The following is a 24899-nucleotide window of genomic DNA, read 5'->3' as shown; positions in this document are numbered from 1 at the left end:
TGTAGTGGAAATATAACATTTACTATATAGTGTTAAGTTGATCAATATTGAGCTATTTCTCCGTTCCGCGTCTGCCTTTTCCCCTGTTACTTGCCGTCTTCTCACGCAAAGACTTTCATAAAAAGAGACAACTCTCAAATATTAGCGTGGTGAGCCCTGCAACGTTAGACCTGTGTTCAGCAGTGCTCAACCCGATGATTAAAGGTTCCGACCATATGTTACTTTTTGTTGTGTATTGTGTATCTATTTATCTAGTTTATTGAGGTCTCCAACGGAAAGAAGCTGTTTTGGTCCTCGAACAACCAACACCTGAATCCCTCAAACAAAGAGATGGAAGAGAAAGTCGTTCGTTATTATTCTTGACTGGCAGTACACTGGGAAGTAAGCTACTCGAGAATGGTGCAATATAGAGTATTTGAATGACCCGGATTTCAATATAATGAGGGAGTTAGGACTTTAGTCTCACTCCCACCTCCCCATCCCCGCCCCCTTTGAAGAAAAGAGATGAAAAGCGCTTAAAGACGTTCTTGGTATAATGACGAAACCGAAGAAAGGTGACAGGTGAGCACAATTACGGCGGTATCCGACCCGACCTAGTAAGGGATGCCATTCGTCAACAACTGAAATTGATCATAACCCTTAGTAGAGACACTCATGTAGGATTTGCGGACAAGCTCCCGCATGTATTCGGCCGCATCTCTCTCGCTCCTCTCCAAAACAAATCGGTCCCGGAAGTTCTTCAGTGTATCAGGCTTGAAACAGGGTAAGCCACTATCAAGCATCAATGAGACAATGTGGGCTAATTTGGCACTGTAGGGGCGGGATGCAAGGAACGCCTTCACAACCAATGATTCGAACCACCGATAGGGTTGTGTGCTTGTAGGATTGTAAGAATTACCACCGGAGGCATGAGCATGTGTGTGTTGAGTACCGCTCATCACGGCAACCATTTCAGAAGTGAGTTTGAACGGTGCGCGCTCGAAGCGAACGCCTCCAGGCGCAATATCGAAGCAGAATCCAAAGTCAATGTGTATAATGTGACCAGCATCATCAACCATGATGTTCCCGTTGTGACGATCCTTGAACTGTAGAAGATAGGAAATAACAGAATAGGCCGCCATGCTCTTGACAAAATTAGTACGTGCCTCCTGGAACTTAATGGAGTCCTCGCCGCCGTACTTGGAAACGAAATAATCATAGAGCCCATTCACTGCCTCACGACCCAGCATGTCACGGGAAATTGAATTAGGGAGGACATCAATAACACCACATCCGGGAGCTGTCGAAGTTACTCGGTAGGGGAATACCCAAACATCAAGCCCGACACTACTGAAGATGCTCCGGAAAGCAGCAATCATCTGCAGGGCCAACATGTCTTGACGGCAGTCGTCACCGACTTTGAAAATTGCCGACTGCCAAACCTCGTAGGTCTCTTGCTCCGAGTCCAAGCGAGCCTTTTGGTCCTGAGTCAAGGCGTGTTGCCCTGAAAGATTTATGGCGCCCCTGGAATCAAATCGAGTCCTCGTCTTTTGGATTCTGAAAGTCGCCATGTATGGTGCTTTTGCGTGGCTTTGGAGTGGTTTTCCTGACTTGCGATCGATGCCGACAACAACGCCATCGGGATTGCTAGGGAGGTAAACACCAACCTCCACTTTGATTTTGCGAAGTTCTTCCTCAATTTTTTCTTTCTTCTCGGGTTTACTTCTTTTGATATACGGCCGTAGCTTCCCTGAGATACCTGTGATGTCATTGAAGAAGGAGAATTCCCTTTCGTAGAAGTCGCGTTCCTCGTGAGTGAAGCTGGCAATGAGAGAGTCCATAAATTTGTCCAGGGTTGGCTTGAGTGGATCCGGCTGTTTTCCATATGTTAACGAAATTGTTCCAGATAAGGGCCGCTTCACTCACAATTTGAGAATCCTCGTCTTTATATGAATTGGCTTTCATATTCCAAATTGCCTGGTGCGCAAATAATTGAGATTGTTTAGCTGTTTCCATGATATAGCGCTCTACGTAACCTAGCGCATCATATCGTAGAGCCTGCACTAATTGTGGAACAAAATAGAAACGAACGTCAATGGAATGACTTTCCAATGTTTTCATCGCATACTGTAGGATGAACGGGTGATTTCCATAAGCAGGTAAGAAATATGTTAGAGCTTCGGTGGGATTCACGGGAGCCCAGTAAAGCAAATACTGTTAAAATTAGCCTTGAACTGAAATGAATCTATCGAGTATGCACGTAACCTTACCTTCAACTGGAATGAGATATCTGCAGGAAGAGTAGCACCGAGCATGATTTCAAGGCTACTGGGCTCGTCGATAACCTTTTCCGGGAAGTTGAGCAATAGCCAACGAATATCATTCTTCAGCTTCACGGATGGGAAACGTGCACCAAGTTGAATGGCTAAACCCGGATGCTCAGCCCAAGCAAGCCGTAACAAAGAAGTGGCCTCCTGAGATAAAATTAGACTCATACTTTGAGAGGGCTTGGGGAAAGGCGAACGAAATGGGTGTTGCAAATAAGGCCAACGAACCTCCATGAAATTCTTGCTCCCAGAAGACTGAGGCATGTAGTGTTTACGATCTTGATCCAAAGGATATAGCCAAACCTTGAGACGTGACCTCTCATTTTCAAGAAGGGCATAGAGCAGATCTTGTTTTGCCTGCAGTGACTTATGCGGTCCCAGCGTGTGACAAGCGACATTAGAGACACTAACCAATGCAGACGCGACGTCAATAAGGACTTTGTCTTCAGCCTTGATCTGCAATCGATTGCCGCCGAAGGACCACCTGCAGATGCACACATTAGAAAATAGCTTCGGCAGCATGTAATTTAATGACAACATACCTAGGCGGATGTCTAAACCAACTCAGAGCGGCAGACAAAAGTTGGTCTTTAAGCTTCCAAGAACAGGCCGGGTCCACCGAACTGAAATGCTTCAGGACCTTAAGGCCAAACAAAATGATACGAAAGTGAAGCTCGCGAGATAGGGGATGCCCGCTCGTTTGCATTAGGCCGACAGAAGTCTTGTCAATGAGGCGACAAAACAGTTGTTGATCTTGTAGGTTTCCTAGCTGAATTGCACTGAAGTGGCTCTCAAAAAACTGGAGAACATGTGAGTGCGGTGAGAGAACTTTGTGGGCTTTTTGTTGTTTTTGTAGCATCAGTGCCTTATCAGTAGGCAGGAGCTCAATCTTTGCGTACAGTGGATCAACGTAACTAAATTGTAAGGAGTCAGTTTCAATGGTACAAGATGCAAGAATCGGGGCCTTACTCAAAAGATGGGTCGAACAGACCCTTCTTACGCAAGATTGTCTTCTCCCAAGCCTCAGCTACCTCAACTAGAATCTTAGGCTCCACAGTTGGATTCTCATGGATCGCCCCCAGCCACAGAGAGATTCCGAGGTCTATTGACTCCGTCGAGAATAACTCAAAGGGTAAAGACACAAGGTAATGAGGAATAGAAGGATTATGGTCACCACCACAGCACAAGAGAGCGGCAGCCTTCCGCAACCCATCTCTAACCTCCGGGAATGAAACTTCATTTCCCAGGCTAATCTGCTCATATAAGTAGGCCAGCCTATTCTCAACAGCATCTTTTGACTCCAGCTGAAACAACAGAGGCACATTGATCCTGGGGCCTGAAATTGTTTGATCAGCTCAATGAACTTGTTGAATTGATAAGGATACACAGACTGTTTTCCCATCCTAGAAATTTAGACAACCGCGTATCCGGATATCGATATTTTTGGCGTGTAGTGTATTGGGCCATGAATTCAGAAGCAACGTCGACCCTGTTGATCCCATATGGCTCAATTGATCCTAAGCAAAGTTGAGATGTATTAGAAATAAGTCTTGACTGTACACTGATGAGCTTACCCAGCCGCTGATCGCTTTTGGAGATGAGCGATCCCATATCAAGTGCAAACGATCTACCCATAGAAATATTGCCAAAGCCATTGATGTCCTCGGATGCGGATAAATAGGTCTAGCCTCTAGTGAGATACATGCTTCAGAAAACAGAATTGGGACATACCTGAAGAAGACCTTTGATATCTAGGGGAGCGATATCCATCACGGCCGTGACCCATGCCCGAGCTCGTTCGAGGAATACATCCAAAGTTTTCCTTCTAAAGTGATAGTTATCAGGTAAGTCAACTTTGACTATTCCCGTGGGTGAAGTGAACGAGGGTTTCCACTCGAATTCATCGAGTTCTTCTTCAAGGCAGGATTGCCACATAACTGTCAAGAGTTCGAGGAGGGCAAAGAGAGAGTCTTTTTCACATAGAGCTGATGGGCATTCATTGATGATCTTATTAGCGCAGAGTACAGCAACGTTCTGTACTCTTTCTACTCTATGACAGCAAGCCACAAAGAAACCACCCAGTTCCTTCGACAAGAATGGGACGGAGAAATTTTCATGTCTACCAGATAGCGTCAGCGAGACATAAGTGTTTACCACTTTCTCTGCAATTGCAGTCATGCAGCTAGCCATCTCGATGGTAGTTAAAGCCGGGTCCCGGAAGTAACTGAGGACTTTAGTGCAGTTTCCTGAAGATGCACGGAGACTTTCGACTAACAACGCTGCATTAAGGAAAACTGCTTTTGGATAATTCAAGCGTTTGATCTCAGACTCGTGGCTGGGAAGCTCCGTAATCAGGATTTTCTTCTGTTCCACGAGACGCTGTGGCCCCATGCCACGTCTGAGAATTGTATTAAGCTCCACATCACTTTCAAGCATTTCCATGCGGTCTTCAGAAACAAGTGGTGGCGAATATTTTGCCAATATGCGCAGCTCCTTCATATGGGTTCGAGCAACGGCCGAGGTAAGTGAGATCCCGTGAACGGCAATGTTGAACCAGGCATCACGAAACAAAGTAGATATATCCTGATCATAATCTGCAATATCCGCGCAGTTTCTAGGAGTCGGTCGATCGGAGACAAGCAACGCCAGTGGTTTCAAAAGGGGGCCGAGATCGTTAGGAGTCAAGGTTATTTCTTTTTGGCGCTCATTCTCAAAATCCGTCGCGTCTCCCTTATTTACGATGCTCTCTAGCAAATGAGTCAAATATGTCCTGTAAAGGGGGGTGTTTCTCTGCAGTGTGGCAGAAAGGTAGGCCATTGCGCTCTCTACCGCGTTAGCAACGTTGCTATATCCCTTAGTGACCCCATCCCAGTAGGCCCGGTCGTAGAATTTAAGAAGAAGGTGAAATTCGCCTTGAGCTGTGCTCAGAGACAACGCAGCTGCTTCCTTGATGATATAGGCATCAACAGAAGCACTGACTTTCCCGATCTTTTGGAGTAGCATTGATTGTGCTAAGGCGCTTATTTTTTCGTCATTAGAATGTGTAGCAATCGTCACGATGGCGTGGACAACGTTTCTGTAATGTACACTGCCTTCCTCGCCAGTGACAGAAAGAGAGGCCTCACTATCTTGCTTCGCTTGGGAGAAACTGGTAAAAGCATTGCTATGGCCGGGAACATCTCCCATTGACTGTCCATAATATACTTTCTCGGTGCCCGAACCGGGACTCAGAACATTCCCAAGTGAGTACAACGTCGTGATAACAGCATCTTGAGACAAAACACCAAGAACTTGGGCAAGGCATTTCGCAGCAACAGAAGCTGTCGGCCCAGCTGGAATGCCACCTTCGACAATGAACCTCAAGAGAGAGCGACTTCCGGAAGAAGCGCTGTTTAGTGACATTCGTGCAACTATTGCTATGCTTTTTAGAGTTGCCGTTGCAAGCTCGGGGCATGACATTTGATTCGGATCCGCCAAAGTGTTCTCTAACCAAGACAGGAAGTCTTCGCTGTTTACCCTTCCACTCAAAACACAATGTAGATACCCGATAAAGGCGAACGCCTTCACTGAGTAAGTCAGTCGTTGCTGCAAGTGTGAGCCAAGCTGCAGATAATCAGAATCATCCTCTAGAAGCCTGACCTGATCATCGATGATCTCTGCCGTACGATTGATAAGAGCGATTTCGTCCGTATCGTGGCTCCTAGCGATGCCAACACCACCCATATAATCGTCCAGCAATTCATCCTCTGACATATTGTGTGCTCCAACGAGTGAAGTTGTACACGCTTTGACAAAGCGCATGAATCCTTCCTGCAGCAGCATGGCTCCTAAAGGGCGTCCATCGGCAGTATAACGCCGAGTGTACCGCCTCCAATCTCGAAGCATGTTGTCAGACATATTTGCATTACGTACGATAGATGATGCTGTCTCGACAGCAACCATAAAGCCTTCGGACAATATTAACCGCATATTCTCGACTATCCTTAACTTCTCGATGGCTGTCCAGAAGGAAGCAAACCTAGTAGAGGCCTCCAGAAAGCCAACCAGGGAAACTGTCATTGATAATATACTGACGGCTTCATAAGCCGTGCCGGGATGATCTGTCCCGGAATCATGATGTGTGAAAGGCGTCGCAGCTTGAACAGATTTGGCGCAGTGTTCCAGGTACTTATCAACAGCATTGAGAACAGTCTCTCGCAGCAACGGATATCGAGATTCGGAGCCCAATGAAAGAAGAGCCAAGGTGACATTGTTGGTGAGTGCCTCCCAAGGGGAAGGTTCTATGTAATGCAGGAAAGGCGAAGGACGGAAAAGCTGACTGTGGGCCTCAGGAAGGTAGCGAGATAGCTGTGCGACCAACCTAGAGGCATGCTCGGGTTTGTCCACAGAAGGAGAGGCTTTACACAATGCGATTAATACATCTAGTTCTCGGATGCCCTGCGAAAGTCAGTATATGTGTTTCTGGCTGATGTACGAGATGCAAGCGTTGACGGACCATAGGCACCCGCGATGTTGGCGCCTGATTTCGTAAAACACCATTCAAATCACGCGGATAAGACGTCGAAAGCTGTAAATGTCGAGAGATGCGGGTAATGTCTGATTTCTCATCAACCTCCGGTGATCTGACTGCTAGCGTTGCAAGCTTCCCCAACGCGGAGGGTCTGATTGATGCGGAGAATCTGTTCCAATCAGCGCGCGACTTTCCAAGCGATGAGATCAAGACTCACTCGTCCATTTCAACGACAACTTCAAATAGATTACAGAGCGTAACTAAACCAAATCCTTGTTTCCCTCAACTTTGTTTGAGGCGAAAGGGAGAAAAGGTAGTAGTCCCCCCTGAACGGCAGACGATTCTAGTGGTAAAAAGTGCTCTCGGAACTGAGACTCTACATACTAGTACGTGTTCCCTCCCCGGACCCACGTGGGAGGCCGAACTTACCTTCGTCTCCGTAGTCCGAACTCATGGCTTAACTAAATTACGACCGACCTAGGTCCTCGGGTTTTTAGGCCAACTCACGTCAGCTAGTCATGGTAAAAGCCGGTAGATGGACGAGAACTACAAGCACCTGTGCGAAACTCATATGACACGATATACTCCGTACTTGGTACAAAAATGTGGCTCTCAGACTCTTGAATTAGATCAGTATCAGTTAAGTCATACCTGCCAATGCCAGTGCAGTGCTACCTAACTAATCGTATCATTACTTTTTTTGGACTGTAACAAGAACTGGACTCTAGGGAGTATGACTATCTACCATCACACTATCCAAACAGATTAATGCTAGCCTCCTTCAAATGAGCTTCTTTTTTTACGGTCCTTGTGTAAGAGAAAAGGTCTCAGGTAGCCGGTAGATGGTACATACTAAGAAGATATTACTACCCCTTGTTGTCAACGAATGGCTTATGAAGAGTACTTGCTTGAAAGATACGCGTTAGCGCACCTTCCTCGCAGAACTCCAAGTCCCAATAAATCTTGAGCTAGTACGCATCACGACCACAACAAGTCGCCTGCACCTTTTTCTTCCTCTTCTTCTCCTACTCTTTCCTTTTTTTCCTTGAAATCTCGTGACTCTCTCTTTTGGTTTTTTCTTATCTTCCTTACTTCCATCCTAAACCAAAGCATAATTACGGTAGTCAGCGTTACCGCTGTAAGAGAAGAAACAGGTCCTTTTGCGTCACTCTGCTCTACATCGCTCCGCTTTGCATCAACCAAAAATCCAGATTTATCACCGTATTAGCTGCTTTGATGACGAATTTGGCAATTATTTAGCCTAAGGCAGACACAAAGCAAAGCAGAAAAATGGCACCACAGAACGAAAAGAGCTCTCTTAAACGCAGTAGGGTGGGTGTTTCTTGAACGGATCCAATGCAGGTTACTGAAGATGCAAATATCATATAGGTTAGCACGGACCATGATTCACAAGATCTGAAAAAGCAGCGGCGCTCCCAGAGTACCACAACCCAAGGTCAATCCCAAACTACGCCAGTGAATCAGTCCTATTTACCTACGCCTCTAACCCAACAAAATTCAACCACGACGGACATTACGAAAGAAGTCACGGCTTCACCTGGTAATTCCAGCCAGGTGCGCTGTCAAACGCCGCTCAATTCAGATTCCCTCCAAACATGCTCGTCTTCTCCTGGCGATACGCAGGCTCAATCACAATTTGTATACCCCCCCAGAGCATTTGCCGACGAAGTCGAGGATGAGGCCGCTGAGGGGGTATGGGGCTACCTCATCCCGCTTGATGAAAAGGTTCGGAGGCCCCTTGTTCTGAGAAAACGAGATAGTTGTGAAGGCCCTGCGGATGCGAAATCCAAAGGCAAGACTGGGAAGGCGACTCGACGGCAAGGTAAATCATCGGAGGACAAACAAGGGAAGAGCCATTCTCCCGGCGGTTACTTAATTGGTCGCCATCCGGAATGTGGTAAGTAGCAATGTAAAGCGTGATGTAACATTGTGTGACTGACATCGGTATATTCAGACTTGGTGATTAACGTCCCCACTATATCTAATCGACATTTCTTGATATTCCCAGAAAACAGAAAAGGTGGATCGGTTGCGATAATGGAGGATCTGTCCAGCAATGGTACTTTTATTAATGACGCAATCGTTGGGCGTAACAAGCATCGTGAACTTGAAGACGGGGATGAAGTCACTATCTTGGATGAGGCACGGTTTGTTTTCAGGTACCCTCGCACGAGGGAAACAAGCGGGTTCCGCCAGCAATACAGACTTCTTCAACAACTTGGGAAAGGTCACTTTGCAACTGTCTACCTCTGTGCGGAACGGTCTACAGGAGCGCAATACGCCGTTAAAGTTTTTGAGAAACGTCCCGGAGATTCTCAAAAGTCCCAAGTGGACGCTTTACAGCAAGAAATAGGTCTGTTGATGGGTGTTAGCCACCCAAATTTACTATGCCTTAGAGACACATTCGACGAGAGTGATGGTGTATATCTCGTTCTGGAACTTGCTCCAGAAGGGGAACTCTTCAACTTGATCGTTAGCAAGCATAAGTTTTCGGAGACAGAAACACGCCATATATTCGTTCAACTTTTCGAAGGGTTAAAGTATCTGGTAGTGTCGAAGCTATCCATCATTCAGTAACAATAGCTAACCTGGGCAATAGCATGATCGTGGAATCGTCCATCGGGACATAAAACCTGAAAATATCCTTGTTGCAGACAAGGATCTAACTGTGAAGCTAGGTGATTTTGGCCTTGCGAAGATTATTGGGGAAGACTCATTTACAACAACTCTGTATGATGCAACTCTATGTCCCTTTCCCTTCACTCCTTTGCTTCATCGGTGTACTTTTCATGCAGGGATTTTAGCTAATGTTCCTTACTCGTAGATGCGGAACGCCGAGCTGTAAGTCGCTCCAGTAAGGCTGGTATGGCACAGTTGATACTTATATTGTAGATGTGGCACCAGAGATACTACAAGATACCCGCCGCCGCCGATACACGAAAGCTGTGGACATCTGGTCCCTTGGCGTTGTTCTCTACATATGCCTTTGTGGATTTCCTCCTTTCTCCGATGAGCTTTATACTGCCGAGAGCCCGTACACTTTAGCGCAGCAGATCAAAATGGGTCGCTTCGATTATCCATCACCCTACTGGGATTCTGTGGGCGATCCGGCTCTAGATCTCATAGACAAAATGCTCACCGTTGATGTCGACAAGAGAATTACAGTGGACGAATGCCTAGAACATCCATGGCTTACTGGGAAATACCCTAGTGTTTCTGACAGCACCGATGGGCTAACTGGAGCTTTGGGAAAACTGGACTTCTCGAAACGAAAAATCGCACGGGAACGCACACTCCTTAGCAGTGTCAATCATGTTAATTTCAGTGAGCACATGGAGGAAGGCGCTATTCCGATTAAAGTTTTCCACAAAAATAACGCCGGAAAACGTGTGCACAATCGGCCTGCCAAAGCTCAGAAACGTGAGGTGTCACCTGACGACAATAGTGCCCCTAATGATTTTGTCAACCTTGGGGAGCGTGGAGATCCGGTGTTGTTCAAAGAATATCCCGCCAGCCTGTACAAATGAGAATTTGCTAGGTGCCTGTGGGTTACTGTCCTTATAGACTATTCTATTCTGCTATAGAGTTCCTGGGCCAGGAACAAACGATGAATATCACCACAATCGAAAGATAGGTATCGTTAAGGTCTATTATAACATTGCTCTGCATTTTGCTAGATATGCGATAGGTCAAATCTGCAGGCTAGTTGTCTGTTAATATCATAATACATACCATACTGCCACGCATGGCATCAGGCGATTGGCTCTCAAACGGGGTGCTGTCTTTGTTCGGAACTCGACAAAAGCGTGTGTAGGCATTGAGTTCGGTGTTATTATTTCCACTGATCGACAGTTCTTTCAAGGATATAATTATCATAAAATAATACTACTATGGGACACACTTGCTTCCCTTATACTTCCCTACGTTATGCCCTGATCTGTTTGTAACATTCAAGCAATAACTGGCACATACTGTAGATCTTCCGGAACTGTAAATAAACACCTCTATCAATGATGTAGCTGAAAGTATTGGTACTACCAAGTACTAAATAGGTACATGTGACAGGATTTGATGATTGGTTATGAAGCTACAAAAGTCAGGTACATACGGAATAGTGCGTAAAGGTGCCTTAGGTGGCTACCAGGGTAAAGTGGCGTGATGTGAAATCCGCGTTGTTGCCATTCGTTGGTCCAGAGTCGCCAGGGGTTCCTGGAAATGTCCCACACGCCCGCGCATGGTACTAGTTGGTACTGTTTGTTAGTTTGGTCTTTCAAGACCGGAGAAAATCAGCGGCGGGCGGATCGAGCTACCAAAACGAAAGGCACCTCCTAGTCTACTCCGTGCTTCTCTTTTTTCCACCCGCTCGAAAGTTTAGTCTATCCCTCAGATTTGTCCGTTACCTCTCAAACTCGAAGAAGCGTCTCAGCTATCTCTAATCCGCCGAATTTCTTCCAAGAGGCCTCGGAGGGTGCCTCTGTCCGAGACACTTTCCCTTTCATGCCATTATTTCCCCCTTCGTTTACCTGGTGACCCCTACTGTTCCACAATCATGGGCCTCCTAGCTGTCATTCTCGACAGTGTGTGTGAGCGCTGCTCAAATTCATCGCTATGGATGCTCACCGGTGTGGCATTGCTATCCATGCTCATTGTGTCTGTGATTATTAATGTCTTGCGGCAACTTCTCGTCAAAAATTCTAATGAACCCCCCTTGGTCTTTCATTGGTTCCCTTTTATTGGAAGTACCATCAGCTATGGCATGGATCCATACAGATTTTTCTTTAAGTGCCGAGAAAAGGTACGCTAACCCTGCGGCATTCATTGATTTCGCTCACATGCTTACTACCACAGTATGGCGATATCTTCACTTTTGTCCTCCTCGGTAAGAAGACAACCGTCTATCTGGGCACCAAGGGCAACGATTTCATTTTGAATGGCAAACTTCGAGATGTTTGCGCCGAAGAGGTTTATTCCCCACTTACAACTCCTGTGTTTGGGCGTCATGTGGTATACGACTGCCCAAATGCTAAACTTATGGAGCAGAAGAAGGTACGCAAAGTTCACCGCAATAGTAGCAACACTAATTCATTTTATTAACAATTGTAGTTTGTGAAATTTGGACTTACATCAGATGCACTCCGTTCGTACGTTCGTTTGATTACAGAGGAAGTGGAAGACTTCGTACAGAAGTCCTCGGCATTCCAGGGCCCCAAAGGCGTTTTCGATGTCTGCAAAACAATTGCTGAGATTACCATATACACCGCCTCACGTTCGCTTCAAGGAAAAGAGGTTCGAAGCAGATTTGACTCTACTTTTGCTGAACTGTACCATGATCTCGACATGGGTTTTGCCCCCATAAATTTCATGTTACCATGGGCCCCTCTACCCCATAACCGCAAGCGTGATGCCGCCCAGAAAAGGATGACTGAAACATATATGGAGATTATAAAGGAACGCCGTAAGGCTGGCAGCAAAAAGGATTCGGAAGACATGGTTTGGAATCTCATGTCCTGCGTGTACAAAGATGGGACACCTGTCCCCGACGAAGAAATTGCCCACATGATGATCGCCTTACTCATGGCCGGCCAGCACTCTTCGTCATCTACTGCCGCTTGGATTGTCCTGCATCTTGCAGCATCCCCTGAAATAACAGAAGAGCTCTATCAGGAACAACTCCGCATCCTTGGACGCGACATGCCTCCACTCACTTATGAGAACCTACAGAAATTAGACTTGCACGCCAAAGTCATCAAAGAAACTCTTCGCATACATGCACCAATCCACTCCATCATTCGAGCTGTGAAGAATCCGATGCCAGTGGAGGGTACCCCCTACGTGATCCCGACCTCACACAATGTCCTTTCCTCTCCTGGCGTCACTGCAAGATCAGAAGAACATTTTCCTGATCCGCTTGAGTGGAACCCCCACCGCTGGGATGAGGCCATCGCTGCTAGCTCTGAAGATGAGGAAAAGGTTGACTATGGCTACGGCTTGGTTACTAAAGGAACCAACAGCCCGTATCTTCCATTCGGCGCCGGGCGACATAGATGCATTGGCGAACAGTTCGCTTACGTGCAGCTCGGTGCGATCACAGCGGCTCTAGTGAGGTTATTCAAGTTCAGCAACCTTCCAGGTGTTCAAACCCTTCCAGACACTGACTACTCAGTAAGCGACGCCACTGCAACCTATAGTACCTCACTAACCGAATTATAGTCATTATTTTCCAAGCCTTTGGGCAACTCAGTGATACAATTTGAGAAGCGCGAGCCCGTCACCAAGACGTAGTGTTCCTTCGACCTGTGCAATGTACAATATCCGTGGTCAGATTCCTAATGTTTGTGGGAGATGACTCTGAAACTGCTTGGAAGCAGACTGAGCAGAATAAAGGTGGAGGGACGCTTTACACATTTGTATTATGGCCTCTTGTTCCGACATCCACAATGCCGCCGAACGATCTATGTAAATTATCTTTTGCATTTAATACCGGGGGCTGATTTTCAGGAAGCTCCATTTTCCTATTAGACCATTTTAATTCAACGTTATGACCTAAACCTGACAATTGGAAGATATCACCTAACAGCGCACGCGGATCAATGTGTACAGTTCTACAGTGCCAGAAAGTGTGCACTCCGGTAGTATAGCTCCTAGTCAGTGAATTGATGTTATTGCGATTCAAACCCCAAAAAAGTACAGTAAACTATTATACAGGTAAGACAATCATTCGCCGCAGTTCTCATAAATTCATGAGATTTATGCTGTTCCCTTCCTCCTTTCCTCACTCCTCTTTTTAGCCCTAACCTCGGCACGTCTCCTTTCACCACCATCCACCTTGTGTCCCAACTTGTCCTCCCACATGCCTTCCTGGACTTTTATTAGAGCTGCGCAGTTATCTGTGCCTTTGATTGGTCGTAAGAATGGTCCGCTAAGCATGGAACCACGATGGATCTTCATGTGCGCGAACTTTTTGAGCGGTTTCGATGGGTCGTGTGTATATTCGGAAGCATCAGGTGGCAGATTGACAATCACTTTCCTCATCCCTGGAGAGAGCATGGCCGAGGAGTTGGAGGGGCCTGAGGTTTGATTGTCCGTTGTCAATGGAACCTCAACTACGCGCAATTGGGCTGTACCATCAACAACATGTTCCAGGTCACCACCCGGCCCAAAGACTCCATTCCTGAATTTCTCCCTTTTCCGGAGCAGATAACGCCGTTGACGAGTCGGCTCAATGCCAATATCCCGGAGCTCAGCAGAGCTGAGGGTAAACAGCTTCTCCCATGAAGGCAGCTTGCTCGCATGTTTAGTCATGCCACGGCCAATCAACGTAAGAAATGTTTCGACGTCAGGGACAAATGGTGTTGGCGAAGGCACAGAAGGCGTAGATGCGTGTTTATGGAAGCATCGCACACATTGTTTGCCGATGGTCAGAGGTCTGATGAGTCGTGAAGATAAAAGAAACGAGCTACGCATCGCCATAATCGGTCGCATTGATATTTTCCAGTAAATGGTGGGTCAAGATTACGCTTGCAAAATCTGGTAGACAGGAAGCGAAAGGAAGAGATCGGGATGTAGGCAATGGAAGCCAGATAATTTTGCTGTATCAAGAAAAGAACAAAAGCTGACTTTCCACTTGAATTGTATTGTCCACGGTTGGAGAAATTTCGGTGACGGCCGCATTTTCAGGATCAACAAAACTCCGAGACTTGGTAATTCATGCTTAGTACATAGAGTAAGTGCCGCCCACCACAAACACACTGACATCAAGAAGCATATATTGCTGTGAATGAGTAGAGCAATAAAGAAACGAAACGGAAAGCATTGTAATGCTAAATTTACGCAGCACAATAAGATTCGGCTGGTACTAAAGCTATCAGACAGCAAATCCATGGTCGGCACTTTATAACTTATCAGTTTATGGCGGTCTCCCGAGCTATAGCCTTGAAGTACGGTCAGAAATACAAGTTGACTATCTCATCGATCTTCAAGCCATGGCAATTTCACCTTTACCACCCCAGTCTCCATCAACCGCGACGGCAGCTTCCGACTCCGCAGTTAAGTTCAGAGCTGCTCAGAGCTCAGCCAATCCCCAGGGCAACACATCTTCGCCTTTAATCACGCACAGCACTGATCGTGAACTAACTGAACAATTAAATGACGATGTGCGGCATAAGTATATCAAAGGTGAGATATGTCGCCCTTCTTCGTGCATACTTATGATTCCTCTTAAATGTCTCATGGCACTAATGAACGAGTCGATAGACAAGAAGCTAGGGGAAGGAACCTATGCCGTCGTATACCTTGGTCATCTTCGAGCTGATGCTTCGTCCTTCGTGGCAATTAAGAAGATCAAAGTCAATGCTGAATACAAAGATGGGCTTTCCATGGATGCAATCCGGGAAGTGAAATATTTACAAGAACTGTCACATCCAAATATCATAGCGCTCCATGATGTCTTCTCCTCCAAGGACCAAAACCTCAACCTGGTTCTAGAATATTTGCCACGTGGTGACCTTGAGATGCTCATTAAAGACGGAAATATTCATTACGGCGCAGCTGATGTTAAGGCGTGGATGGGAATGCTTGCTAGAGGTGTCTGGTTCTGCCACGAAAATTTTATTCTCCATCGAGATATAAAACCTAATAATCTTCTCATCGCTACCGATGGAGAGGTGAAACTGGCAGATTTTGGTTTAGCTAGATCATTCGCTGACCCTTACTTGAATATGACACACCAAGTTATCACCCGCTGGTATCGGCCGCCTGAATTGCTTTATGGAGCACGACAATACTCGGGCGCTGTAGACATCTGGTCCATGGGAATGGTTTTTGCGGAGCTCCTCTTGCGAGTACCATTCGTCGCAGGAAATTCTGATCTCGATCAGATATCCAAAGTTTGCGAAGCATTTGGCACGCCAACTGAAGACAACTGGCCAGGAGTCACTAGGTTGCCCAATTATATACCCGCAGATAAAAATCACATTGTTCCTATACAGGGTCGTGATTTTTTCTTCAGACAGTTCCCGACTGCTGGTCCTGTCGGCGCAGATTTGCTCATGTCGATGTGTACACTGGATCCGAGAAAACGGAGCACGGCACGTCAAGTTTTACAACACACCTGGTGGTTCACTGAGCCAAGACCGACAAATAAGGAAGATCTCCCCAAAAAATCGGATGGAATCCAGAAAATGGGCAACGATTTGACGAGAAGAGGCGGAGATATTGACGACAATACATTCAAGAACGCTGCCCGACAATTGGATTTTAACGCAAAGCATTAGCAGATCTGTTTCATCTAACTGGAAGCGCCATCGGATTTAGTACGACACCAACGCGTTTTGCTCATGCCCTTGAAGTACACCAGATGATATACCATTGTCTTATCATCTGCGTAATTAGTCGCCGGGCACATGAAGCTTAGTGCCTAGCAGGGCAACCCAAGAGCCATCTAGACAAACTATTTCCTAAATTCGGGTTCGTGTTGCCCATGAAATTCCTTTTTGTTTTTTTTTGTCGGCAGCTCCGTCAGAAGCTAATTTCTGTTGAACAATTTCGGTGATCAGACCACTAGTAGTCTGTGCACTCCAGACCCGGCTGTCCAGGGTCAATTTATCCGTAATGTATGATGTACCACTCGAAAGGAACTGGAAGTACGGACTAAGCTACCTAGGTAGCTTGAGTAAAGTTACTTGGGAGAGTCACTCGTGACTGACTCTCTTCGCACCTCTTAAAGCGAAGAAGTATATTACGCGTTGATTGGTCCCCTTTTTCCCGTTTCCTTGCACTAAGTGTCTTAGCCCACGGTTTCTTGTTCCCCAGAGCCCCAGCAGGCGCATCATCATAATCTTAAATTTCATTAATTTATTACACCAGGATTTGTATGTATCTGTATACGATATGTATTAATATGTGTGTATATGTGTATGTACTGTGAATTTTTGTATTCAACGCAAGGGTGCAGGATGTTCACTCAATGTATGTAACTCCGTAGCAAATTGCCCAATGACACGAAATTTTGCTCCGTAGGGAATGGATGGGTTAGATTACCTGTCTGGACAACTTCTGGTTTGCGACTAAAGAAAGTAAATCTTGAAATGCAAGCACCACTCCTTCAAATTCTCAATAGGCCCTTTCATATTGAAATTGACCTCGAACACTATGCAAGGCGACTAGCCTCGAAATAAGAATGAAGGAAGAGGAACCAATTCTAGTGTTTTGTACGGAGTCTGGTTACGTGAAACACCAGAGACACAACCACATTGGACGATGATAGACTCGCCGGCTACTACTAGTGCCTTAGGTACCTACCGAGTAACTACACCGTAGCAGAGTAATTACTTGGTAGGTGTACTCATAACAACCACAGGTAATACAGTTATTCAAACGAACAGTACGATCAAGAGACAAACAAATCTCAACTACCTCTTGTGGGGTGTTCACCTTTCAGATCGAACAACTATCATGTTACTATGATTACTTTAATCATATAATACTGGGACGGACTTCGATCATTTTGCATATTCGGTCCAAGGTTCCTCTTTCCTAGATTCCCCCTCCAACTACTAAAGGGAGCGAAAGGAAAACCGGAAGAAAGAGGACAACGCTCAATCCCCTTTCAACAGGGGCCGCTTATCCGCCGTCCCGCACCCTTAAGACGTGACTAAACAACCAACAAGAACGGTAGCAACTCTCGCTGAATTCTATCCCTGAGCCAACGCCTCGTGGTCGTCCGCAAACGCAAGTACCGGTTGGTGCTGTTACGGCGCATCTATCGGGCCCGTCAATCTGGCCACGCTTGGTCAGCGGTATCTTCAATTAACCTGACGCCATTCTTTTTGCCTCCCGATCTGATTATCGAATGACTGTTATCCTACATCTCATAAGTGGTAGAGAGCGGAACAGCGGCGGCAATACCAGTTTCGATAATTTGTGCAGGACGAATATCTGGACCGTGGTTCTTGTAAGTTGTTTGGGGTGCGGAGATTTCCGCCACAAAAGCCAAAAACACCGACGGGGGCTTTACAAGAATCAACTCTAATTATTTACTGTGAGTTTTTGCCCTCAAAAGCCTTTAGCTATAATCCATTCCATTATTTCCCCATATCTGTCTTTCGCGTACTTTTCTGTTGCGGCACTGTGTATAGCGGGACGGAGAACCGCCCGTGCGTGAGGAGGACCACCAAGATTGGCAATGCTCCTTCAGGTACATCCATAAACTTGGCCGGTGTCTAGGTTGAGGTCTCGACCTCATATTCCCACGATATAGCTTATGCACCAATACTTTCAGATGCTAATTCTAGCGCTTCAGCTATCAGAGGTCTACTCTGTAAGATCAAGAGACTCAGCAACGAAACGCATATCTTGAAGCCTCTGCGTATGGCCGCCGTGTTCCTTGGTTGATTTCCAAGATACACCGTCATAATAGGTCAGCTCCAATTACGCTTGCCTGATAACTGTGCGAAATCTGCACATCCCATGTCTACGTTACCCCAACCGTCGCGGCCTGCCGCGAACCCTTCGACGGGGTCCTTACCCCCGCTCTCAGCACCAAAATCGAGGAGGAGTTTACCAGTCTCATCTGACCACGCGAGGGCGCCTTCTCCGTCCCAGATTTCTTCCAAAATACGTGCCTCTCCTAGCCCAAGGCCATCACTTAATAAGACTGCACTGTCTAACTCGGCCTCCAATCTGAGCTCCTCCAGGTCAATATCCGCGGGCCGAACTCCAAGCAGTCCCGATAAATCGCTACGCAGGACTATTAGTATTGCGGCATTTCCCCAACCACCAAAGACAGGAAGTCGTCCTTCCACTGCATCATCAATATCAGGTATTCAGAGTCTTCGCTCCTCTGGCAGTGTGAAGGTCAAAAGGAACTCTAGGTTAAGTGTGGGGACCAGCAGCAGCTACCGAAGTTCACAGACCCCGTCCTTACTGAATGGCGGTGATAATAAATCAATTGTTGGTACTGAGACCCGAGATCCAGAAGCTTCACCATCGCAAAGCCGGAGCTCTTCTGCCCAAGGGTCATACTCGACAAGCGCAACCACTTTCGAGGATGCAGATGATGTAACGGGTGCCCTCAAGCCTCATTCGAAGCCTAAGGAGGCCAAAGGGAACGTTATAGTTAGTGTTCGAGTGCGCCCTGATGTACATGGCACCGAGACATCAAAAACAAATAGCGAATGGGCAGTGGATGCACGTCATAGCCTTATCACGTTTAGCGGAAAGGAAGGAGGCGACTATTATTATGGTAACAATAGCCCCTCAGCCAATCTTTCTGCACAAAGGCTTACCCTTATATTTCAGATAATGTTTTCTCTCCCCATGAACATAACGCCAAAGTTTATGACTCTGCGGCAAAACGCCTCGTGAGAAGGGTAATGGAAGGTTATCATGGTACCGTCTTTGCATACGGCATGACTGGAACTGGTAAAACCTTCTCAATGCAGGGAACTGCTACCTCTCCAGGGGTAATCCCACTAGCAATAACCGACATATTTTCCTTCATTAGGGAGACTCCACATCGAGAATTCCTGCTTCGAGTTAGCTACCTTGAGATCTACAACGAGAAGATCCATGACCTCCTCTCAGCCTCTACTTCTGGCGGTGGTGGTTTGCCTCTCCAGCAGGAAGAAATAAAGCTGCGCGAAGATAGTAAACGAGGCGTGTATGCTACTCCACTGAAAGAAGAGATCGTACAAAGCCCGACACAACTTCTTCGTGTAATTGCGAGGGGTGACCATGCAAGAAGAACTGGAAGCACGCAGTTCAATGCTCGCAGCTCCCGAAGTCATGCAGTTGTCCAAATCGTTGTTGAGAGTAGGGAACGAGTGCCCGCGGGCGCCACTCAGGACAGGCGATCGGGCATAGCCCCGGGAGGAGTCAGAGTATCCACGCTTAGCTTGATAGACTTAGCAGGATCAGAACGGGCAGCTGACGACAAGGAACGGCGCACAGAAGGTGCTCACATAAACAAAAGCTTACTTACCCTTGGGACTATCATTTCAAGGCTTTCGGAAACTAAGGACAAGGCTGGTAACCCGACTGATCGCGAGGGCAGACACCTGCCATATCGTGATAGCAAACTCACGAGGTTGTTACAGCCAGCTTTGTCAGGTAATTCACTAGTTAGCATTCTTTGCACTGTTCATCTTGGCGTAACCGGCAATTCGAATTCTGGCGAAACACTCAATACTTTGAAATTCGCGGCGCGAGCTAAAAACAATATCGTCAGCCACGCCAAACGGGCGGAAGAAGCGCTTGGTGGTGGTAGCAGTGACACAGGCAGCCGTGTGCTTTTAGAACGCTACCGAATGGAGATTCAGGCCCTTCGAAGCCAGCTCGAGAGTCAAACGAAAGCACAAGCTGAGAAAGAGTTGAAATTGGAAGAGCAGCAATTAGAAAAGGAGGCACAGGCACGCCACGAAGAGCAAATGTTGGAAATGCAGTTAGCTCGAACCGCTCTCAAAGAGCGCATAGAGCATCTCAATCGGCTCATTCTTTGTTCCAAATCCACTGGTGTGAACAGCCAGGGAGCGATGTCTACTCTCGGTCGACTATCAAGAATGTCTGCCGCCGAATCGGTGGCTCGATCTTTACGCTCTTCAGTCAGTCAGTCAACATTGGGTGCATATGGGGCATCGTCTGTACGGCCTGCATCATTCCTCTCCGTCAACAGCAACGAAGCTTTACCTTTTTCGAGTGGTTCATTTGGCAACGATGAGGAGGAAGATATCGTGGGGGAATTTGCGGACGGAAAAGCAAGCGCTCAGAGGCAAATCATAGCCCTTCAGGCCGATTTGAGTGACAAAAATCGGTATATCTCCACTCTAGAGAGACGCCTCTTGCAGGCCCGGCGGTCCAGCCATTCGCGAATGTCAATAGGCGTTAAAGTTGGGAGTGCAACTTCTGAAAATCCAGATATGGCGGCTTTGCTACGTGAAAAGGATATGGAAATTAATGAACTTCGACAACAGTTAGACGATAAGGACCGGATGCTCGCTGCGCTCCGCTCTGCTGCCCGGCATCGAGACCTTGCGCATCTCGCTACCGATACAGACCTCAAGGAAAATGGTGAGTATCGAAGTGCCGACCCAGATGTGAGCGATTCGCTAGCTAGCGACCATATGGCTAGTATCCCTCTGCCTCACAAGGAGGACGAACTAAATGACAGGAAAAATATGGATGATGAAATGTCACGAATCCTCAATGAGATGATCCAAGATCGGGTTGACAGTGGCCAATTAATCAAGGGTTCCCATGGGAGTGTCCGTATCGCTACCGAAAGTCGACGGCCTTCTGACACCACGACGCCTGTTCAAAGCTTAACTCCAAGTAGCACTATCCATGACAACATCGATCATGATTTCCAACCGGGTTAACAGACATCGCTTTGCTTGTCTTGCATCCTTAATGTTCCCGGCATGCTATGATGGACTTGACCCATAACGGGAGTTATCTTTCGCTAATTATCTCCCACCCTTTCTATTTTTTTATTTATCTTATTTTTCTATTTTCTTTGTTTTTCTATTTTCTTTGTTTTTCTATTTTCTTTGTTTTTCTATTTTAAATCTCCCTCGCGCTTCCTAAAACTTTTTATCCCACATTATGTCCCCTTCGGTTTTCTCAGATACCCAGGCTGCTATTTCCGTTGTTTGGTGTTTGCCCTTACGATATATCATTTAGTGCAAGGCTGGAAGGAAATAGTCAACATGTACCCTTGCTTCATCATTCTTCATTGAAAAGGCTCAAAATGCAATATGAGCGCTTCGAATGCTATCATGTGGTTTCATTTCCAGGCCCTCTTCGTCCTCCACACCCAACGAGCTCTTCCCTACGGCCGTCCTATAATGGCTGCTGTGGATAATGTCGGACTAGTTGAGGCAAATATAAACATTGCTTTATAATTCTAAAAGATGCAGCTAGAGAAAATCTTAACATGGAACCAGATGAGTTCTCGACTTAATGATAATGTGCCTTTCACAAAAGACACATCCAGCCCTCTCTTCTTTCTTCTGTGGCGCTATGGGTTAAGATGCAAAGCTGCAACACATGTAGTGAAGGCAAGGAGTGATCCTGCATTAGAAGAGTCATATCACGCAACGATCTCGAGTTCAGAAGTCCTGTCCCTGGCATAAACATCTTTCCATTGCTCCCATAATCTTGCAAGCTCCTGCACATACTTGGCATGCAGATAATCGATATAATCGTCATCGATCTTATTCCTATTTTGCTGCTGAACAACTTCAATGGGACAGCCAACAACAATGTTCAATGGGCGACGGTAGGGCATTAAACCCACATCATAATTAAAGACCCCACGAGCATGAAACAGGGGGATTGTGAAACCCATAGTATGCTTTATGAGCATTTGAAATCTGTGTATCAGGGGGTGTTGGTCCGAACGCACTTGTTCATACAGATCATTTTCGCCGAATGCTAGCACTGGAACAAGATCGGCACCAGTACGAATGGCAAGCTTAATAAAACCTTTCCGTCTCTTAAGTACAAGACGAAGCGTGTGTGGTAATGCATCGAGGGATTCGCGGGCGCCACCAATGACAATAGTGATAGCACGCCCCATGCCTTCGCCATCGACGCCACCTTTAGTAAGAAGATTCTCGCATGACTCACGCGAGACGCTAGCAACACCCATAGCAAGAGCATACTCCCGATAAAAAGGGATCCGAAAATTAGAGTCGAGGGTAAGCAAGGTATTCGTAATTCCCGGAAAGAGTTTAGAGAAACCGAGCGCCTCCGTCGCAAAGGCCGCGAAAGCGCCGTGTGATATGATTCCATGAGGGTGATACCCAAATATATATTTCCGCGTTGGCAAAAGACGTTCAGATCGATGCAAACGGGCCGGGAAATAAGACGCATAAATTGACCAGATTCGTGAAGATCGCAAGTAATCGCTCCGGCCACTCAAGGTCCCAGACGTGGCAGCCGTTGAGAAGAGCGATATATAAATTAGATAGGGTAAGAGAATAGGCCAGGATAATGGTATAGCACACGCGAAGAAGAAGCTGGTAAGAAAAATGGCGATAGTCAAAGTATGACACAATACCACAAATGTTTGAAGGCGACGTTCCAGACCAATGTTTAGTGGTGCCCAGCGGATGCTAGAATTCCAGAGTCAGACTCCACAGGCTATAAATTCGACTCCTTTCATCAAGACCCAGACCTAAAGGAAAAACTCACCCCATCTTTTTGGTTTTTCCAGGTTCACCAGAAGTACTAGAGCTGGAACTCTCTGCAATTGCGGATAATTTGTGGTTATGGGAAGACATCATATCCCGCTCACCCTGTGATTTATGAACACCATTTCTTACAGAAGCCCTGGGTATTTCTCCTGAAGAGTCAGAGCTATAATTGCTGTCCTGACATTGGCTGTTTCCATTTGAAATCTCGTGCCTTCTATTACCGCTTTTCTCGGGTGTTATCGAGCTCGATCGAAGTTGATGACTTATGTCCGGAGTCACGACCATATCGGAATCGATAGCAAGTGCAACACTCGTTTGACTGATGGATAGCCCGCGATATCAAGAACAGCCAGTGTCACTTCAGGATGTAAGCGATTTAGTTTTGGGGGATATTCATTGAGCTAAACCCACAGGAAGCGGCTTAAGTATTGTGTAGTTATGTATGGATGACAGGCGCCTATAGTTGCCGTTGCTCAGATGTAAGATGATTATATATGGCCAAAGTATCAAAAGTATCGAAGCAACTATTTCAAGTCAGATCGCGGGTGATCATGTTGCACCTACGGGAGATAGAAGGAGCCTTCGGCACTTTCAACTTTCAACTTTCACGTGAAGAATGACAAACCTTTTACAGACGTCATTACAGTTAGGTACTACGTACTTTAGGGTCGGCCGACGACGATCACCAAATACCCCAAAGTCCAACTCAGGGCTGCGATAACCACCTCCTAGAGTTAGCTTTATATGTAAGATCGTTGCTTGAAATGTGCCCCTTAAAATTATAAAGGTTACTAACTTCACGGGACACTGGGCTAAATATTGTATATAGGTCATCGTGACTGCTTAAGGCCTCCTCCTTCCTAGCAGCATTGAAAGCTATTATAAAACTTACTCAAAAGGTCAGGAGAAAGCCGTGGACTGTATTAAGCGCCTCCCAAATCAATACCGAGGTTCTTCATTAACATGTACCCAACACCCCTGAGTATTTAGGTCAAACTAAAAAGACCGTGCTTATAGTATGAAAAACATATAAATATTATGTTAGAGCTTTCTATTATGCATAGATGTAACATACTGCGTGGAAGTTTCATGATTAGTGAGTGATAATACTAATAACGTAATCGGTAAGCGAACAGGTCACCTCTATATGCCATAGAAAAAGGCATATTTCTGAATAAAAATATCCCAACCAATTTAAGTTCTATCTATGTTAAAGTTTAGATGTAATCTATCCTATACTAGAATAATAGACCATTGAATCTAGGGATTCTAACAATTTTTAATCACCAGGGTAAAATAAATTACTATAAATTTTATAATATAGTTTTAATCTACTGTTGTGCCTATAAGCACCGAGAGTATTGTAGAGGAAGTTGTTTTGTTCATATGGGTCCTCAGCAACCGATAACCAGTTGCCGCACCGCTCTATCTACCGCTTTCTGGCAGAATACATGAAAGCCACAACAATTCCCCCAATCTTTTAAGAGCTGTGTCCACACAGCTTAATCGACTAAGCAACAAGCCCTTATAGCAATTTAGTGGGCAACAAGAACGCATTTCTAAGGAGCAGGTAGACGCATGTTAAGCGCAGAGCGCAATAAGCGACAAAAGCATGAGGGAAAGTACAATATAGAAAAGAAGCCAATAAACACCTAGCAAGTGTTGCAAAAGCGAAGAGTAAGTGTAAGGAGGATTCAACACTGCAATAGCTGTGTATCGAATGTCTTAGAAGAGCCCTTGTTCAGTGAGATACTCTTCGAGAGAATCGATTTTTTGCTGCTTGGTAAGTAACTCAGTATTGACCCTTTCTAATCGCTGTTTAAGCTTAGCAATCTCCTCATCTCGGTTCTTAAGCTGCTCAGCGTTCAC

At 46.1% G+C, this 24899-nt stretch overlaps 6 protein-coding genes across 6 annotated transcripts; 3 read left to right on the top strand and 3 right to left on the bottom strand.

Moving 5' to 3' along the window:
• Nucleotides 1–352: 352 nt before the first annotated feature.
• Nucleotides 353–7140, bottom strand: stt4 (1-phosphatidylinositol 4-kinase STT4). Its single transcript, XM_032064692.1, has 11 exons — nt 7034–7140; nt 6802–6985; nt 4038–6743; nt 3881–3989; nt 3698–3823; nt 3276–3642; nt 2849–3220; nt 2535–2790; nt 2250–2453; nt 1906–2193; nt 353–1853 (listed from the first exon to the last, which is right to left on the bottom strand). Exons 1-11 carry the CDS (start codon nt 7039–7041, stop codon nt 594–596), a joined length of 5880 nt encoding a protein of 1959 aa, XP_031927263.1. The 5' UTR covers nt 7042–7140; the 3' UTR covers nt 353–593.
• Nucleotides 7141–8106: 966 nt separating this feature from the next.
• On the top strand, nt 8107–13119 carry BDV27DRAFT_145496 (serine/threonine protein kinase chk2; the record flags this gene model as incomplete). The annotated part of the gene is made up of 10 exons (XM_032070417.1): nt 8107–8148; nt 8206–8734; nt 8792–9384; nt 9437–9567; nt 9662–9678; nt 9730–10354; nt 11416–11632; nt 11686–11883; nt 11941–12999; nt 13048–13119. The coding sequence occupies 10 exons, from the start codon at nt 8107–8109 to the stop codon at nt 13117–13119; spliced, it is 3483 nt and encodes a 1160-aa protein (XP_031927262.1).
• Nucleotides 13120–13479: 360 nt separating this feature from the next.
• Nucleotides 13480–14459, bottom strand: BDV27DRAFT_128828 (mitochondrial 37S ribosomal protein mS41). The gene has a single exon (XM_032067061.1). The coding sequence runs from the start codon at nt 14317–14319 to the stop codon at nt 13585–13587; it is 735 nt and encodes a 244-aa protein (XP_031927261.1). The 5' UTR covers nt 14320–14459; the 3' UTR covers nt 13480–13584.
• A 138-nt stretch (nt 14460–14597) lies between these two features.
• On the top strand, nt 14598–16273 carry kin28 (TFIIH complex serine/threonine-protein kinase subunit KIN28). The gene is made up of 2 exons (XM_032064691.1): nt 14598–15012; nt 15091–16273. The coding sequence occupies exons 1-2, from the start codon at nt 14820–14822 to the stop codon at nt 16107–16109; spliced, it is 1212 nt and encodes a 403-aa protein (XP_031927260.1). The 5' UTR covers nt 14598–14819; the 3' UTR covers nt 16110–16273.
• Nucleotides 16274–18215: 1942 nt separating this feature from the next.
• BDV27DRAFT_116882 (putative kinesin family protein (KipA)) lies at nt 18216–21566 on the top strand. Its single transcript, XM_032064690.1, has 2 exons — nt 18216–19078; nt 19135–21566. The coding sequence occupies exons 1-2, from the start codon at nt 18304–18306 to the stop codon at nt 21207–21209; spliced, it is 2850 nt and encodes a 949-aa protein (XP_031927259.1). The 5' UTR covers nt 18216–18303; the 3' UTR covers nt 21210–21566.
• A 356-nt stretch (nt 21567–21922) lies between these two features.
• On the bottom strand, nt 21923–23117 carry BDV27DRAFT_158073 (diacylglycerol acyltransferase type 2A; the record flags this gene model as incomplete). The annotated part of the gene is made up of 2 exons (XM_032072621.1): nt 21923–22949; nt 23029–23117. The coding sequence occupies 2 exons, from the start codon at nt 23115–23117 to the stop codon at nt 21923–21925; spliced, it is 1116 nt and encodes a 371-aa protein (XP_031927258.1).
• Nucleotides 23118–24899: the final 1782 nt, after the last annotated feature.

This window comes from Aspergillus caelatus (genome assembly GCF_009193585.1).
Source record: "Aspergillus caelatus strain CBS 763.97 unplaced genomic scaffold BDV27scaffold_95, whole genome shotgun sequence".
Taxonomy (NCBI): Eukaryota; Fungi; Ascomycota; class Eurotiomycetes; order Eurotiales; family Aspergillaceae; genus Aspergillus; species Aspergillus caelatus.
The sequence above is the reverse complement of the archived record's forward strand: the minus strand, read 5'-3'. Positions and strand labels throughout refer to the sequence as shown.

Coding starts and splice junctions, on each gene's coding strand:
- BDV27DRAFT_128828 (XM_032067061.1), bottom strand. CDS start 14,319: ATGCGACCGATTATGGCGATGCGTAGCTCGTTTCTTTTATCTTCACGA.
- BDV27DRAFT_116882 (XM_032064690.1), top strand. CDS start 18,304: ATGTCTACGTTACCCCAACCGTCGCGGCCTGCCGCGAACCCTTCGACG. Junction 19,079..19,134: donor AGGAGGCGACTATTATTATG/GTAACAATAGCC, acceptor CTTATATTTCAG/ATAATGTTTTCTCTCCCCAT.
- kin28 (XM_032064691.1), top strand. CDS start 14,820: ATGGCAATTTCACCTTTACCACCCCAGTCTCCATCAACCGCGACGGCA. Junction 15,013..15,090: donor GCGGCATAAGTATATCAAAG/GTGAGATATGTC, acceptor ACGAGTCGATAG/ACAAGAAGCTAGGGGAAGGA.
- stt4 (XM_032064692.1), bottom strand. Junction 3,643..3,697: donor ATTTCTAGGATGGGAAAACA/GTCTGTGTATCC, acceptor AAACAATTTCAG/GCCCCAGGATCAATGTGCCT. Junction 3,221..3,275: donor CTGTTCGACCCATCTTTTGA/GTAAGGCCCCGA, acceptor CTTACAATTTAG/TTACGTTGATCCACTGTACG.